Source organism: Capricornis sumatraensis, chromosome 16 (genome assembly GCF_032405125.1).
Source record: "Capricornis sumatraensis isolate serow.1 chromosome 16, serow.2, whole genome shotgun sequence".
Classification (NCBI taxonomy): domain Eukaryota; kingdom Metazoa; phylum Chordata; class Mammalia; order Artiodactyla; family Bovidae; genus Capricornis; species Capricornis sumatraensis.
The window spans coordinates 40,157,089-40,176,518 of record NC_091084.1 but is presented as its reverse complement, the minus strand read 5'-3'; the positions used below and the strand labels follow the sequence as shown (position 1 = coordinate 40,176,518).

Here is a 19,430-nt window from a genome sequence, read left to right as displayed (position 1 = left end):
TACATGAACAATGCAAAGAAATGTGAGCATATAAAGTGTATTTTAAATCCCAATTAAGAGAGCACAGTGTAAACAGCTTTTCTAAACAGTGCTATCCCACTCAATTTGCATTTAGTAAAGGCACAAAACCAATAAAATGCTAATAAAGTAAATATCTTAATGTAGTATAGGTATCTGACAACTGTTTTAACTTTTTTCTCTTTTGTTCTCCTTATTTACGAATTTAAGAAAATGGCCATGGGAGCCAATTTTAGCCCAACAAAAGTGACCAGAGTGTTAGGCAATTTTCTGAGTATCAACAGAGATATATTCTTGGACATACAGAAAGATAAACCCTTGAGATTTAACATGAAATCATGGTTGTGAACGCAAAACCAAAATCTCTAATGTGCTAAGCCACTTTTCCTGTCCTGTTATCATCAATAGGTGTTCTATAGAAAAAGGATTCCCTGGTTATGTAAGATTAAGACATGCTGGGTTAAACCAAACTTTACTGAAGGACCTCTCAATATTTTCAGTATGCTAGAGTGGGTGGTGAAACGCCAATACAGAACAATATAAAGCTTTTCCAAACTGACTTGACTGTGGAATCCCTTTTCTCTCATAATATCTAATGGCATCAAGGAAACTAATATTCATTGGAACAGAGCCTGGGAAATGATCTAATCCAAAACTGCATCAGTTCTTCTGCTCTCATCACAAATCTCCAATGCTGAACACTGCACCCACCTGATCCCTTTTCAGCATTCCCAGTATCTTTCTTATTTGGTAGCCACTGACTCTGCTTTGAGATTTTGGTATTCTGGAATCTCAAATGCCCTATGATCCCCTGGTTCATTTGATTAAAAAAGCAAGTGGCTTCAAAGTTTCTGACATCATACTATGTATCCGTCTCCTTCACACTCCAAACAAACCATTTCATTCTTACTCAAGTGCTGAAATAGGAGATGCCGCTTTCACTCTTTCACAGACTTTATCTATGACTCATCTTGAATACAGCCTGAATCTTAGCTGGAAGACAAAGTGTAATAGTTTAATGTTCAGACTTAGGTAAAAGAGCAGACTACCTCAGTCATCCCCAAAGAAAGCAACGGCCAAAAGAACAGCACAATCTGACCTGAGGGAACTCAGCTCAGCTCACAAAGGCATTTAGAATCATCCTGGGGATGGTGCCCAGCCCTGGCATAAAGTGAGGAAAAGGGGAGGAGACGGTGAGACACAGAGGCAACATGGAAACAGGACAGCTTTCTGAATCCTTTGGAGTTGGATGCTCCCAGTGCACCTTCAGTAATTGGCTGCCTGGAATCAACTTAATTCCTAACAAACATAAAGGAACACCCAAAGCTAAATGTGAAGATTAAAACTCTATTTTGGATTATCTACTTTTCATTATGATTCAGAATAATTACGAATAGTATGTCTAGTCAGTTTATAAAACTCTTTTTAAAATGAAGATGGATACAGATGGCCACCAAACACATGAAAAAAAAAAGGTCCACTCAACATCACTAATCATTAAAGAAATGCAAATCAAAACTACAGTGAGGTCATCGCCTCATCTGCTCAGAATGGCCATTATCAAAAAATCCACAAACAATAAATGCTGCAGAGGGTATGGCGAAAAGGGAACCCTCCCACACTGTTGGTGGCAGTGTAGGTTGGTACAGCCACTTCGGAGAACAGTATGGACATTCCTTAAAAAACTAAAAATAGAACTACTACATGACCCAGCAATCCCACTCCTGGACATATACCAGGAGAAAACAATAATTTAGAACTATATATGCACCCTAAAGTTCACCGCAGCACTATTTACAATAGCCAGGACATGGAAGCAACCTAAACGTTCATCAACAGAGGAACGGATAAAAAATATGTGATACATATATACAATGGAACATGAGCCATAAAAAGGAACAGAACTGTGCCACTTTCAGAGACATGGATGGACCCAGAGACTGTCATATACAGTGACGCCAGAAAAATAAATATCATATAACGTCACTTATATGTGGAATCTAGAAAAATTTTTACAGATGAACCTATTTGCAAAGCAGAAATAGACATACAGATGTAAAGAACAAACATATGGATACCAAGGGGGAAGAGGGGAGTGGGAGTATGGAGAGATTAGAATATATATATATAGACTACTATGTATAAATAGACAACTAATGAGTACCTACTGTATAGTACAAGAAACTCTATTCAATGCTCTGTGGTGACTTAAATGGGAAGGAAATCTTAAGAAAAAGGGGATATATGTACACATACAGCTGATTCACTTTGTTGTACAGCAGAAACTAACACAATATTGTAAATCAATTATACGCCAATAAAATTAATTAAAAGATAAAATGAACATGGATCTGTTTTCTCAAGATATTTGATACTTTCTTCTAGGACTAAATTTCAAAGAAAAGCCCTTTAAAACACGATGAGGCATTTTTGGATACAATGATGTCAGAATATTAAATCAGTAACCATTAATCAAGTAAACCAAGTCTATCTCATTTTATACCACATATATTCACAACTCAAACAGCAATTTAAATTTATAATAGAGATCTATAATGCAACTAAAAGAAATTCATTGTTACCTAACTAAAATTATGTAATTACACATTTATTCATAAAACAACAAAAGACTTAGGAATAGATCTGTTTATTGTACTGTGAAAATGGTCTTGATACATGTGAGAAACATTATATACTTTGAGGACAGCATTCAAAACTGTTAAGACAAAAGACAAACTATAATTTTAAAATCAATCTTGATTTAAGGGAAAGGCTATAAATTATTGGCTGGAATGCATTCAGCATGAACTCAGATTCTATATAACACAAAGCACAAAAAGAGTACAAAAGATGTTGGAGTCCAGTAAGCCCATACCTAAATTTTAACTGTAAAGCTGCAAAGACTTTTGTTTATTCTTATATACTATTTTTCTTCTGAGACAAGTTGATTTTATCTCCAAGACTTAAGGCCATTCCCTGTAAGAAAGAATGAAGATGTTTATACATAATTATTAAAACTATATGTAATCAGTAGGTTATTCCATCTTACCAAGCCCCCATTCAAAGATACCACATCAACACTGACACTAAGACGTACAAAACAGACTCAACAAAACTCTACTTGTTAAGTACTTGTAGTGCTAGATTTATAGTCACTAGATTTCAAAAAACTAAAGAATACATTCAGAAACACTCCATAGGAATTAATCTGATTGCAAATAAACCAGAATGACAGACCCAAAAGGTGGGCCATTTATTAAAGGAAGGAGTTATATTTCAAGAGTGAAAAGTGAAAGCGAAAGCTGCTCAGTCATGTCTGACTCTTTGTGTCCCCATGGACTATAGAGTCCATGGAATTCTCCCAGCCAGAATACGGGAGTGGGTAGCCTTTCCCTTCTCATCTTCCCAACCCAGGGATCAAATCCAGGTCTCCTGCACTGCAGGCAGGTTCTTTACCAGCTGACTCACCAGGGAAGCCCAAGAATACTGAAGTGGGTAGCCTATCCCTTCTCCAGCAGATCTTCTCAACCCAGGAATCGAACCACGGTTTCCTGCACTGCAGGTGGATTCTTTACCAAGTATGATTATTATAAATATGTGTGTGTGCTTAGTTGCTCAGTTGTGTCCAACTCTTTGTGACCCCATGGATTGTGGCCCACTAGGCTCATCTGTCCATGGGGATTCTCCAGGCAAGAATACTGGAGTGGGCTGCCATGCCCTCCAGGGGATCTTCCTGACTCAGGGATCGAACCCAGGTCTCCTGTATTGCAGGCAGATTCTTTACTGTCTGAGCTAGAGTGATGTTGCATTAGATGCATATATATTATATATAATTATCAGAAATATTAAAATAGTATATATTATAGATATAAAATATTGTTATAAATATAAAATATATATCATAAATATAAAATATAAATATAAAAATTGTATATACATACATATATATAAGCATCTAGTGTCAACAGTAAAGTCTGTAAGGAAAGACTGGCTATAATTTCCAACAAGGTAGAAGTTTCTTTTTTTTTAGGAGGAGTTATTTCACAAGAATAAAGAAATCTTTAGATGGTTATTTAAAATGGGATAAATAAAACGGGCATTTATGTGATTAAAACAAGATTTGATATTATGTATTACCTAAGGTTAAATGGGCCAAAAGGGACCCCCTACTAGTCCCCAATATTAATAGCCAAACAAGTCTTTTCTATTTACCCAGTTTTAAAATATGCATTTAAGAGGCTACAAAAATTTGCACTGAGATATTTGACCAGTAATTATTGGGGCAACAGTTAGACCAAAGGGCCAGAACTCCTCAGCTCAACCTCACTCTGGAGATGCCAGAACTTTTTACACAAAGGTCAGTAAAATGGACAGAGGAAAAAAAAAAAACCAAACTTCTAAAACTCCTCCCTCTAAGACCAAGCTTGTTGATTGGATTGATTGGATCCCAAATGAAAACAAAGGTTAAAGGCATAAAAATTTATAGAATTGAGATGAAAGTATATAAAATTGGTATATTTAAATGGACTTTACATAAGATGGTTGGCATCCCAGGTAGCTCAGTGGTAAAGAATCCACCTGCCAGTGCAGGAAATGTGGGTTCAATCTTTGGGTCAGGAAGACCCCCGGAGAAGGGAATGGCAACTCACTCTGGTATTCTTGCCTGGAAAATCACAGGGACAGAGGAGCCTGGCAGGCTACAGTCCACAGGGTTGGCAAAGAGTCAGACACAACTGAACCACTGAGCACGGGCAATGCACAAAACACTAGTATGCCAGAGGCTACTATATACAGAAATGAGAGAGACACAGATTCTTTCTCTTTTTATTCAGTTCAGAGACCATCTCAAAAAAAGCAACTGTTACCTGACTCTTTGCACGGATTCTTATGTGGCCAGTAACAGGGGCCTCTGGTCCCTGTTGTATTGGCTTCTCAATGCTAACATTTGCAAGTGCATCTTCTCCAAATATGGAACGAGCATAGAGGTTGGCTGCCATAAAGCCACAGTAACCAGAAAGTGCCTGAAAGAAATTTGTGAGAAACTCAATACTAGAGAACTACACTTAAGCAAGACTAAATAGCACAGGTAAATTATCACCACTTAAAGCAGCTTATTCACCATTTACTCATACATGACTGTATGAACTTGTTGATACTCACAGAACTATACACATAAACTGTGTGAGCTTTACTGTGTCTGTAACTCGATAAACCTGATCAAAGAAATAGCACTTATCCTAATTTGCATTTCTATATTCTTTGTGTAGAGTTGTCTGACTGCCTCCTACACCAGACCTTAAGCTCTATAAAGAAAGAGACTATTTTTATTGTCTTCATTATTGTATATCCAGCAGCTCACAGAGTATCAGCATATAATATTTATCAGACTCAATATCTGTTGAATAGACGAACATGAATTAAAGCCTACTTGATTTGGTCTGGCAGTATTCTTTCACTGATTAAATCAGTACCGCAACATTAGCAGACATTTTATAAAGAAAACTTCCTTACATTCTCAGTTTCAGTTTTTGGTCTTTCTCTCTAGCCTTTTTTTTTACATACATACACAAACAGAGCAGAAAATCAGAGTATATTAACAATTCCATACTTGATCAGATATATTCTGACCCAAAATCAGAATCAAAAGAAGAGGTCATGGACATTTGATAATCTAGTAAACTTTGGAATAAGTCTTTAGTTGAAGGGGAGAAGACTGAAAAGAAAAGTCAATCTGACTATTTAGTTGGGACACTGCTCTAGGGACAAGCAGATACTGTTCTTATTTCAGCAGAAAGCAGTAAGCAGATTCACACATTCTATGGGATAGTTTTTTTCTAACTAGTCCAGAATGACACTGCTTTTCTCAGGCTAAGTAAAAACACAATATACTACAGGAAATACAAGAAAGCCAAGAATCTACCATTACTCTGTATCAAATTTAAGAAGTACCCAGGCAAATCTTACCTTCTCTGGAGTGAGGCATTTCATGTTGGTTGACTTTAATATGTGCTGTAAATAGTCGTTTAAATCAACTATGTTTGTGTTAACCGTCACCTGTAGAGGGGAAGAGAAAAAAAAGTCAAGAGATTATACTTTTAACAAAGAGAAAGTTGTGAATTTCTTATCTTAGGGCTGATAAAACAATCACTTATGTGTCATATTAAAACCTCCTTCCAAGCACTTAAGGGGAAAGGGTGGGCAACGAAAAGTAAATGACATCTACAAAACCCAACAAACTGTAGGCTGGTATCAGAACTTACGAGTAGAGATAACTTCAAAGACAGTCAACATGTTGTATATAAAATAGCTCTAATAAAAATCAAGGGTCACAGGAACAAAGTTCGCTAGCAAGCCACTGACTCTGCAAAGCTTCTATTGGATACTGATTCAATGGTAAGTTTCTATTCATACACACAAGGGATGGAACATTGCTTATAATGTTTTGAACAATTAGATTACTTAATAGAACTGTTACTCTCACCAATTTACAACAGTGAATTAACCACACCAGTTGCATGCTTTCCAGTTAAGGCTAATTTGTAAGCACAGATACTGAAAGTGTTTGCTTTTCACATCTGAGATTAATTTTATCAAAGAATCCCTCAACACTAGCCAAAAAGAAAGATAAGGAGTTTAAGAAAATCATCTAAGGACTAACTTTGTTTTCCCATTCAAATTCAGCCCACATCTGACGGAATTCGGCATCAGTGCAAGTTGCAGGCTGGATATAGTCCATGATGTCAATGTGAATATCACTGAGGACCACACAATTTCTGTCACTTGCTGCTCCAGAGACATCATAAACTGCAATTTAAAAAGATTCCCAATCACCAAAGGCAAATTTTAATTTAAAAGTTTTCGTGTTTCTAAAAAACAACTATGATATTAGCAAATAGTTTTGCTTACTATATACTGGGCTCTATTCTATCTGTTTTACAAATTAATTACCTACTTAATATTCCCATCAATACAGTATTATTACTTTCCATCTTACAGAGAAACAAAAACAGAAAAGTTAAGTTGCTCAAGGTCACTCAACTGGTTAAGTGGTAGAGGCCAGGATTCAGTCAAGGAGTGCTTACATAGCAGTTGCAATGTGTTATAGACACTGTGGAAAGATATACAGGTAATGGTGTTCCCACAGTAGTAACAGGTGCCTAACAAACATTTCTGAATACTGCTGAGTTATAGTACTTAATGACACAATACTGTTTGATTTTATATATGTTTCTTCCATAGTAGAAAGTCATAATCTGACTGGAGCCTACCTTTCCTCCTTTTAGCCTTTCCTCTTGACACTCCCCCATGGTATCTACTTTTAGAGAAAACTAAGCTTACCAAGAATAAGTTCCTTTAATTTTCAGCCCCACGTCTAAAAATAAATGTATTTTTCTCTGAATCAACTTAACAACTTTCACCACCTCACTTTTGCTGCCTCTTGTCTTCAAGGTTAATACCTGCTGCCATCCGTGATGCCTGCTTTGGTTGAGGACCTCACTCCATCAGTCATCACCTCTTTCACTCTTCATGTCTGTATCTTCACACTGACTTTCTTCCATTAGAGCTTATGAACACAGTCAAGGCTCTCTCATCTTCAAAAAAAATCTTCCCTCATCCTTTACTTCTTTTCTGGCTACTGCCCCCTCTCAATCTTATCAAAACCAAGGTCCTACACTCAGTGATCTACACTCACTATCTTTATTTCTCCAAGTCCAACGTAGCCCTGAACCTACCACCACTGCCCAAGACATACCATAAGCAATGTTTTAGTATCACCGATACTCAATCTAAAGGACGCTTCTTGTAGATCATCTGTAGCTTTGGACACGTCTTTAAGATTTTTCCTTACTTCTCTAACCACATTTCCCTTACAGGCTTCTCCTTCTTTTAATACTGCTCTGAATAAAAAACTCTGAACAGCTTTTAATATTCTTGTTCTCTTGGATTCAGTTTTCAAATCTCCCCTCTCTAACTCTTTATGCCCTTTTTAGGTAATTTCTTCCATTTCTATGGTTTAAAACCGAATATTCATCTCTACTTTAGACCTTCTGTTCAAGTTCCAGGGTCATCTCGAACTGCCCTTCAGTAACTTAAAGACCGTTTAATTTATTATCTCTCTCAAATTTGTCCTTCTCTCCTGTATTCCATTTCAGTGATTAACATAAACACCAACCCAACACACCCAAGAAGGAAATCTGAGGGTTGCTCTAGCCACTTACTATTAAATCAGTGACCATGTCCTGGACATTCTACCCCCTTAATATCTATTATATTCAGCCCTTCTCTCCATCCTGGCCATTACTGTGCTGGTTCAAACTCTCCGTCATCTCTCACCTGGGCTACTTCAAGTCTACTAGCTAACCTTCCTGCCTCTTCCAATCAGTCTTCTTTAGTGCTGCCACAGAAATATTTAATCATGTGATTCACCAATAATTCCTCAATGGCTCCTCTTTATATCCAGGATCAAGTCTGACATTCTTAGCATGACAAATATAGTACAGCTGTCACTAACCTTCTCAAGCTCATTCTTTTCTACCATCAGGCTCCAGCCCACTCTCAACTCCAGGTCTATCAAACTACTTGCATTTGATTCAACTGAATCTCTGTCTGTAGATCACTTACTGATCTTTCAAAACCCCACTTGAGCTTCAGCTCCTCCACGAAGCCTTTCCTCCCAACCCCCCACCACTCTGTGAGAAATAACCGAATCTCTGCATAGACTTCCACTTCACCCAGCACAGGATTCTGTCACAGCGCTTAACATTCTGTACTGCACATTACCTATTTCATGCATTTGTTTTCCCTTACTGAACTAGAAGCTATCTGAGGACAGAGATTTTTTTTGTTCCTACCACACAAACTGCTTTTTTAAAAAAGAGAGCTTATTGACTAAATACCTTTGTGCAAGCTAATCCCTAGGTGGCCTGGCAACAAACACCTGTGCACAGTTCTAGACTTAGTTCAATGGTTAATAACATTACTTCCTCCTTTATAAAGCCTTCCATAGTTAGCATCTTCCCCCTATGATCCCAAAGTACATAGTATATAACCTAGCTGTTGGCATACTGTATTGTAACTTTATATTACTTATTCTTCTTCTCTTGCTTGACAGTTTGAGGACAGTGACTCTCATTTCTGTACATCCAGAACATAGTACAACCCTGAATAGCACAGCAGATGCCCCATCAATCAATAAATGAATGGATTCAAGTCCTGTCCTCAAGAAATGTCACACAGCTACTCATTACAGAAATTCTTTAATAAAAACATCCAAACATCACAGGCTATAAAACAATTTCTTACCTATATTACCAAAAATTATTCCATTTTCTGTTGATGCTACTTTGACATTAGCTTTAATATTTGCAAAATCATGAGGAGCAAGAGTCAAAGGAGATGGCTTTTCCACAAGTTTCAAGTCCCCTGAAAAAAAATTTAGATGTGGCTAAAAAGACATACATATTAACCTCTCCAACCATAAAACCTTAAAATACAGCTCAATAGTTTCTGGCAAAAGAAGGAATAAAATAAGGATTATGATTCAAATATGAGGATAAAAAAATCATTTAGCACTATTATGCACATCAATATGCACGTTTTCTTTTAAAAGGTAATAGGCTTCTCAGAATAATCCTATATTTAAATTCACTTATGTGGGGAGTGTGTTTTAGGCATACCATTTTATTTCAGTGAATGGATACAAACTTTTCAAAAAGCTTAAGTCTTAAACTATACACTCCATTATAAAGAAAGATAAAACAACCTGAAGAAAGAATTAGTTCTTTATGTAGGACTCAAGCTATGCTGAGGAAGACAGGGCAGAACTATGTTCTCCTTTGATTTCTTAAAGCCTCTTAACTCTTGCTTAAGTCATATAGAATTTTGTAGGGAAAGTGCACTGTTCCTATATACAATTTGAATTTTCCAACTTCAAAGCCAGATACGTAAATGATCAGAAAAAGTCTAATTCATGTGTCTTTATTAAGAAGGAAAAAAACCTCACATTGCTAAATGTGATAATGTATTACTTTGGCCACACATGGGGTATGTATTGAGTTATGAACTCAGAAAATACCTTGTTCTGCACTAAGGCAATTGAAACTAACTAAGCTATCTGGTAAATCTGTAATATAAACAGTTCTTATGTATATTTTTAAAAATTGACGTATGTTAGCTCAAGCTCATTGAATGAACCTATCTAGGAGTACCAAAGAACGTAAGCATAAGAGTATCACAGAGGCTCAGAAACTAAGACTTGATTCAAAATGTCACGAAGGGCTCAAGAGAATTCTTACACCAAAACTTGTACACTTCTCTTAACAACCTGTCATCAAGATTTACCATATAATAAAACTCCCTTTATGGTAAATTTCCTTACCCAGAGTAGCTAACTCTAACGTGCAGTTCTGCAAGGTGTCACTGGTTTGGTTCACAACAAGTACATCCAGGACGATATCATACTGGTTGACATGAACATAGGCTTCTGCGTACACAGGGTCTGAGAAACCTGTCAATTGGGTAACCTGTCAAACAAAAACAATCAAATGACTGAGACAATCAGATATATCCTAGCCAAATGACTAGGAATGTTAGGTGATTAACAGATGTACTTAGATTAAACCAGTCATTCGAAATGGGTATAATAAAATTGTTTTATAATTTAGACATGGTAACTGAAACTTACACATTACCATGTTAAATATGTTCAGCAAATACATTAAACACTATCTCAACTTAGGAACTGAACAGATTTGAATAGATTTTCAGTTAAATCCCTCAGCACATACACTCACTGGTTGTTACTCAAACTTGGGAAAAATAATTACAAGCAAGAAATTCTTGTAATTCCATGAAGACAAATTTTTAGATGTACCCCTACCAAAACTTTTAAAAAAACATCCAGTTCAGTTCAGTTGCTCAGTTGTGTTCGACTCTTTGCGACTCCATAAAAACAAGAAAAGAAAAATCCAGACTATATATTTTAAAAATGTAAAACATAACATTTCACCAAAAACATAGGCAGCAAAAGAAAAAAATAGGTAAATTAGACTACATCAAAAATCACAAACTTTTGTGCATCAAAGAACATTATTAACACAGTGAAAAGGCAAGCCACAGAATGGAAGAAAATATTTGCAAATCATACATCTGATAAGCGACCTGTATCCAGAATAGAAAAAGAAATCCTACAACTCAATATACAGAAAACAATCAACCAGATTAAAATCACTCGCAAAGGACTTGAGTAGACATTACAGCCAACATCACTAATCACTAGGGAAATGCAAATCAAAACTAAAACAAGATGTCACTTCATATCCATTAGGATGGTTACTGTAATAGAAATGAAAAGTAAGTGTTGGCAAGAATATGGAGAAATCAGAATCCCTTCTGCATTGAAGGCTGGAATGTAAAACAGTGCAGCTGCTATGTAAAACAGTACAGCGGTCCTCAAAAAACTAAAGCAGAATCACTATACTATCCAGGAATTCCACTTCTGGGTTTAACACGAACAAAAGTAGACCTCAAAGAGATATCCAAACATCCACCTTCAAGGCAGCATTCCTCACAACAACCAAAAGGTGGAAGCAACCTAAGTGTCCATCAACAGATGAATAGATAAACAAAATGTGGTATATATTTAGCCTTGAAAGGAAAGGAAATTCTGACAAATGTTACAAAATGGATGCACCCTGAAGACATTAGGCTAAATGAACTAAGAAACCAGTAACAAAAGGATGAAATTGTGTGATTCCACTAATATAAGGTACCTGGCATAGTCAAATTCACTGGGATAAAAAGTAGAATGTGACTACCAAGGGCTGAGGCAAGATGGGAATGGGGAGATATTGTTTCATGGGCACAGAGTTTCAGTTTTGAAAAATGAAAATAGTTCAGGGGATAGATGGTACAGATGGTTACATAATCATGTGAATGCACTTAATGCCACTGAACTGGACACTTAAAAATGGTTAAGAGGGGATTTCTCTGGTAGTCCAGTGGTCAAGAATCCACCCTGCAATGCAGGAGATGAAGGTTTGATCCCTGGTCAGGCAACTAAGATCTCTTATGTTGCAGGGCAACTAAGCAAGTGTCATAACTAAGACCTGACGCAGCCAAATCAACTGCTATATATATATATATATGTGTATATATATTTATGTATATATATATTTTTAAAGTAAGTTAAGAGGGTAAATTTGATTTTATGTAAATTTTACCACAATTTAAAAAAACAAAAGTGAAAAAATTTTATAGCTGTAATACTGTCAATACCAATTACCAGTTTTAAGGGAGAAAGTGTTTCAGTAGTTCCTATTCTGCCACTGATCTTACCTTGGGCAACAAAACCAATCGGAGACTGTTTACTTATCTAACAGAGGAAGGATTAAACTAGGTCATGGGTGTGTAAATTTAATATTTGAGAAAAGAGAGAGATGAGAATACTTTTCCTAATGAAATCCCATATGGAACTCAATACACTAAGAATATAAAAGTGGAGTTGCCCTGTTTAAAGTAGCAGGGGACAGGAGAAACTGAGCGCAGGGTGTCGGGGAGGAGGCTAGTGTTTTACCTTTTAAAAGCTCTAGTTAACCTCTCCGGATCCCTTGGCTCTATGTTTTAGTTTACGGTAATTTGACACACAACTGGAACAAGTTATGAAATCAGCCATGGGACTAATAGTACTAGCATATAGAAAAGTATCAGGTTCCACCAAGTTTCAATTCATGTTTAATGAACCTATCAATCACAGTAAGGACAAAAAAATATGCTGTACTAGTTATTTTTCTTTTACAATAAACAGCAGGACCAACAAATTCTTGCTTATTACTTTCAAAAGCAGCCAATTTAAATAACCCACTGGTGTATTTGGTATATCGTTACCTTGTTAAGTTTAGATGCTAGGGGATCTGCGGCTTCTTTTCTCTGTGTGTTACCCATTGCTGCCAGCAAACTCAGCTGAAACTGATCTTCCTTGCAGTTCATTTCATTCTTTGCAGTTAGTTGCATGAAGGAAATGGGGTCATCAGGCTGTACTGTCACATTCCTTTTTTCAGATTCTTTCTGTGTTGCAAAAACAATATACCAACTCTCTTTAATTTGGAAAAAACGATAATTTTTGGAGGCCTTCAACATAGACACTCCTCACATATGAGAACTGAAAAATCAACAACAAAGAACACAAAGCACTTTTATGCCTTTATCATATATATACCTTACCTTTTGGGATAATTTTTCTTCTTCAAGTTTAGCAGATAACATGTGAGAAAGGGACTGTCTGCATTCCTTATTGAAAATGTCATTCATTAAAGGTGAACATTCAGATAAGACCTTGAGGCACAAGGAGATTCGATCTACATCATCGTCTGTAATCGGCTTCTTAGGAAGAGAGGATTTTCCCAAATGTAGGATAGTGGCCATGAGCAACATTGCTTCAGCAACAAAAGACTAGACAAGGAGAGAAATGGTTTATTTATTGTCAGGCTTCTCCAAATGCAATAACGTCACTTTAATATAACTCAAAATCCAAGAAATTAAACCTAATATCATTTAACCTGAATATTTTAGATTTTATTTTTTACACCCTTTTCCTTCCTGCCACCCTCTAAAACCTTCATTAACCCTCAACTGATAGAGAGCAGAGATTTAAAAACTTTTTTCTCTTACTCTATTTTCTCTTATACTTGCCAACTTCAGAAAGATAAAAGAATGATTTTTTGTTACTGTTCAGTCTCCAAGTCATGTCTGACTCTGTGTGACCCCATGAACTGCAGCCCGCCAGGCTTCCCTGTCTTTCACTATTTCCCTGAGTTTGCTCACTCATATCCATTGAGTCAGTGATGCCATCCAACCATCTCATCCTCTGTTGCCCCCTTCTCCTCTTGCCTCAATCTTTCCTAGCATCAGGGTCTTTTCCAATTTGTTCTTTGCATCAGGTGGTCAAAGTATTGGAGCTTCAGCTTTGGCATCAGTCCTTCCAACGAATATTCTGAGTTGATTGCCTTTAGGATTGACTGGTTTGATCTCCTTGCAGTCCAAGGGACTCTCAAGAGTCTTCTCCAGCACCACAGTTTGAAAACATCAATTCTTCAACTCTTAGTCTTCTTTATGGTTCAACTTTCACATCTATACACAACTACCAGAAAATCATAGCTTTGACTATATGGACCTTTGTTGGCAAAGGGATGTCTCTGCTTTTTAATACACTGTTTAGGTGTGTCATAGCTATTCTTCAGGAGCAAGTGTCTTTCTAATCTCGTGGCTGCAGTCACTGTCTGCATTGATTTTGGAGCCCAAGAATGATACACTTCACCAATTGTTAATATTCTGCCAAAACTGTGTTCTTACTCTAACCATATATGTACATTTATTTTTTTGACTTGGGCTTCTGAGGTGGCTCAATGGTAAAGAATCTGCCTGCAATGCACGAGTGTGGATTCAATCTCTGGGTTGGGAAGTTCCCCTGGAGAAGGAAATGGCAACCCATTCCAGTATTTTAGCCTGGGAAATCCCAGGAGCCTGGTGGTCCACGGTATCACAAAGAGTCAGACTTCTGACTTAGCAACTAAACAACAACAACAATTTTTTTGGCTTAACGTATGAAAGCAAGAATCTTCACTTCATAAGTGCTTTAGCAAACATCTCTTGATTCAGGACAGTTTCCTGGATAATCATAATATCATTATCTCACCTAAAAAATGTAACAATTTCCAACTATGTCTACTACACCCCAAATTCAACTAAATCTTACTAATTGTCACAAGATGTTTTTTTTTTTTAAATCCAGGATCAGGTTCATGCATTTTATTTGATTATTATTCTCTTTAGCTCCTTTTAATCTAGACCAGTCCCTTGGTTTTCCATATTGTTTTCCACCATTGTGATGTAAATGTATCTACACATTGTGATCAGCATACATATATGAAAAAATTATCAGAAGCCTGGGGAAGAATAAATCTAATAATCCTTTGTGTCCAGATATGGTCTCCAGAAGGAAAGAGAAGGGGAGACAGAGAAAAGTAGCTAAAGAAATAATAACCAAAAATTTCTCACATTTGATAAAAATTATAAAACTACATATTCAAGAAGCTCAATGAACCATAAGCAAAGGAAACATAAAGAAAATCACACTAAAGCATATCCTAATCAAATGACTGAAACCTGAAATTCTAATTATAGTGATAAAGAGAAAACCCAAAACCAGCTGGAGGAAAACAGGACACACTCCACAAAGAGGCACAAGAGCAACATCTTGATAGTATGGAAAGCCAGAGGACAATGAAGCAACATCTCTACAGTGCTAAAAGAAAAAACTGTCAACCTAGAATGCTATACCTACAAAGAATCTTTCAAAACTGAAGGAGAAATAAGAGCTTTTTCAGACAAACAAAAACCTAAAGAATTAACTGTCAACAGATCTGCACTACAAGAGAAGTTAAAGCAAATTCTTTAGGCAAAAGGTGTATGATACCAGAGAGAAAGTCAGATCTACATTAAGAAATGAAGCGTGTTGGAAAAGGCATAAATGAAGGAAAGCCAAGACAGCATGGTGATGAACAACCAAACTTCCTTCTGCCTTGTACCAAAGGTGGCAAATTTCTTGAACTAGTATGTTACCAGAAAGCTGGTTCTCTTAAACAGATTCCAGCAAATGCTCTCCCAACTTGCAGATCCAAGACATAAAATGTTGGAGATTTTTAAGAAGCATAATTTAAAGAACAGACGAGACCTAAATAAATAAATAAGGGCCCTCAGAGAATTACAAAGTAAGTTACGCCTCATAAATAAAAGTAATTGATTAACAAGAGATAAAACATCTTATAATTTACCTGATCTTCTGAATCTTATTTATGGATTTATGAGGAAAGCTATATGATGGACATTTTTTAAAAAATCCTTCAAAAATCCCTAATCTAAAAATAAAGTGTCATCTTATATGTAGGTTTGACTACATGAAAGAATCTAATGGATTATTATGGAGCTATTGAATATTATTATGATTAGGAAGGGTTTAGAAGAGCATAGGGAAAATGTTATAAAGTTAAATGAAACTACAATATGGTAAAACACAAAATGATCACTACTAGGGAAAAAGTGTTTCAAAGATAAAAGTCATAATAAACTCTGAGGAAAGGTTGTCATTGACCTGAACTGAACTGAATGTAATCCTATTTTTTGATGTTTCTATCTCCACTACAATATTAATAAGATTTGTACTTCAGTGTTTTAACCATGACTGATTTTTTTCTCATTAATCTTCATTACATCACTCCTTATTTTAGCAATGTGAAAAAAGATATCAATAAAAATAAAATAAAAAACACTCAGTTTTACCACAAAGTGATTTTTTTTTTTAATGAAAGCAAAGATTTTTTTTCAGGCAAATGAAAGCTGAGAGAATTCATCATCAGCAGACCTGCATTATAAGAATAATCAACTTCTTCAGGCAGGAAGAAAATATCAGATAGAAATCTGCATGTATACAAAAAATTAAAAACACTTAAGTATAACTTTTTTCTCATTAAAAAAAATTTAGAAGAAAATTGACTATTAATAATGGATGAATGGATAAACAGTAACAGCAGAATATTAGACGGCCTGAAAAAAGAAAGAAGTTCTGACAACGCTATCATTCAAATGAACCTTGAAAACATTATGCTAAATGAAATAAGCCTGTCACTGAAGGACACATATTGCATACTTCCGTTCATACTAGGTGTGTAGAACAGGCAACTCTATAGAGGCAGAAAAGCAGGACGGTGGTAGCCATGGACTAGCGGAGGGAGTATGGGGTTATGGCTTGCTGGTTATTCTCAGTTTGGGATGATGAAAAAGTTCTGGAGAGGGATAGTGGTAATGGCTGACAATTTGAATGACTCACAACACTGAACAGTACACTTAAAAATAGTTTAAATGGTAAACTTTGTGTTACATGTATTTTACCAGAAAGAAAAATATGAAAGCAAACAAAGCAAAAATGAAAAAAAAAAAAACCCACCCAAAGAGGTACTTGAACTGTGCCCTGTTTCCAACTCTCAACTACTTAAAACTTGCTAAGTATATCCCTTCCCAGCATGAGTTTGGTCACTAGGTAAATAAGAAAAGGGAAAGAAATGGTACATATATACATAAAAGATGATTGACTATTTAAAGCAAAAATAGTAATTATGCATCACAGGGCTGATTAAATGACACGTAGAAATAAAATATAGGACAATAACATAAAGGATGGCAGTAGGGGTTGGGTAGAACGACAGCACATTATTGTAAATGAGTATACAGTCAGAATAGTCAGAAGCCTTGAAGAAGGTATGAACTGCAAAAATGGGAATATATTTAAGAGGCATTTCTAGGATAAAACAGACAATGACTAGCAGGAAGAAGATGCTGGAGAGACAGGCATTTCCTTCACTGGGCTTTGACTAATCCCAGTAATCAGAAATAACTTCATAAACCCGTGTATCACTTCCAATGGGCTAATCATACTGTGTTGTTATTACATTACTATGTCAATTTTACAATCATTATATTATATACATATATTTCATTATATTACTGTGTTCATTTCTCCAATTAAAGCATAAGCTCTTTTACGACAGGAATTTAGCATTCATTCACTTTTGGGTCCTCACTGTTCAATGCATATAGCAGGCACTCAATATTCATGTTAGGTAAATGTAGAATAAATGAACTTACATTTTGCTTTTTCTTCTCCTGAACCAAAGCCACATAGCGCAAGGCAATCTTGGTCAGAGTTGTGGCAAGGGAGGCAGCAACAAAGAAATCTCCATCCAGAAGGAATCCTCTTAGGGGAGGTCTGCAAAGCAATCAAGGCAAATGAAACCCACCAACTTCTTAAGCAGCATGTAGCTTTTGTATAAATGACTCAAGGAAGCCTATTTCATACTCTCACTGCCACCCTTCGATGATAAAGATCTCAACTAGCTCCCTCTTTACCTCTCAGAATAAAAAAGGAAAAAGATTAAAAAAAATACATGGCTGTAACATATCTGCAATGTTAAAAGAGCTAAATAAGAGAAAACAGTTAAAGGTGTATATTCATTTACTGCGTCCCTTTGGGTAGTTCCAAACCTCTTTAAACCTCAAATTCCTCCTGTATGAAATGTGGCTAATCAACAGGATACTGTCAAAGACTATCAGAGACAAGCTATTTATTTAGTACAATGCCTAATATATAGTAACCATTAAAATTTTAGACATCATCAAAATTTTCATCATCTTCACTATTTAATTAGAGAGCAAATATGGAGGAAAACATCAACATTTTATTCCATCAATTAGAAGTGCAAAATCTTGAAATTTCAGTTTGGGATGATGAAAAAGTTCTGGAGAGGGATAGTGGTAACGTAATTTCCAAATGTTATTTGGAAATAAAACTCAAATGTCATTAGTTACCTCCACTTAGTATTTTCTATGTGAGTAAAGTAATCTTAAATAGAACACAGTTCAATGAGAATATTTATTAGGAGCAGAGAATTAAAACTATTAACATAATTTCTGGAAGAAACTTAAACATCCTTTTCCATCCAAGTATCTTAAATAGTGAAGATTTCTATCTGGGTCAAAAGAGTAAACTAATAAGAAAAAGAAATCCTCTGACTGTTTTATACACAGAAGTACAGCTCGCAGGTCCCAGGTGCTACAAATTACCTTTCTTCCTCTTTCTTGGTTGGTCTAGAACTGCTAAGGGCACTCTGAGTTGCATAGGTGCCCATCTCAGTTACCAACTTCTGAACTGGTCCCACAGTTATTTCTTCTTCAGGTTTCAATTCACCAGCTTCTTTTTTAATCTCTGACTCTACAATTGGGATCTAAAAATCAAATGGAAATATCAAATATCAGTAGGAAGCCAAACATATTTAAATATTCAATAATTTCTATAGTTCTCTATAGAACTATTTCCTCAATGGGGTGTTTTGGAACTTGGGACTCTGCTTCCAATTTTCCTTCCTCCTCAGAATAATGTAGTGAGGAAAGGGGCTTTGGAGTTGGATGCTACTTTTAGTTGTATGTGTTGAATGTATTAGTCACTCAGCCATGTCCAACCCTTTGCGACTCCATGGACTGTATGTAGCCCGCCAGGCTCCTCTGTCCATGGAATTCTCCAGGCAAGAATACTGAATTGGGTAGCCACTCCCTTCTCCAGGGGATCTTCTCAAACCAGGGATCCAACTCAGGTCTTCCACAGTGCAGACAGATTCTTCACTGTCTAAGGCTTCAGGGCAAATTAATTAAAACTACTTTGAAACCTCAGTTTCTTAATCTGTTAAACAGAAATCTTAATTCTCTACATATAAGTTACTGAAAAGGAAAACGCTTAGGACAGTAACTAAGCCTTATTCCTCTTCTCCCTCACTTTCACTGAAATACTAATCAAAACCAGCACCCAT

General features: G+C 36.1%; 1 protein-coding gene across 1 annotated transcript in view; it reads right to left on the bottom strand.

Annotated features, from left to right (window-relative positions):
- Positions 1-2,678: 2,678 nt before the first annotated feature.
- COPB1 (COPI coat complex subunit beta 1) overlaps positions 2,679-19,430 on the bottom strand; it is a 33,250-nt gene continuing 16,498 nt past the window's right edge. The window contains exons 12-21 of the mRNA XM_068988344.1: positions 18,691-18,851; positions 17,716-17,836; positions 13,240-13,467; positions 12,904-13,083; positions 10,397-10,541; positions 9,322-9,441; positions 6,677-6,822; positions 5,983-6,072; positions 4,884-5,039; positions 2,679-2,994 (exon numbers count right to left, since the gene is read on the bottom strand). Of these exons, the coding sequence (XP_068844445.1) occupies positions 2,935-2,994; positions 4,884-5,039; positions 5,983-6,072; positions 6,677-6,822; positions 9,322-9,441; positions 10,397-10,541; positions 12,904-13,083; positions 13,240-13,467; positions 17,716-17,836; positions 18,691-18,851 (1,407 nt within the window). The 3' untranslated portion in view covers positions 2,679-2,934. The remainder of the gene's footprint in view (positions 2,995-4,883; positions 5,040-5,982; positions 6,073-6,676; positions 6,823-9,321; positions 9,442-10,396; positions 10,542-12,903; positions 13,084-13,239; positions 13,468-17,715; positions 17,837-18,690; positions 18,852-19,430) is intronic.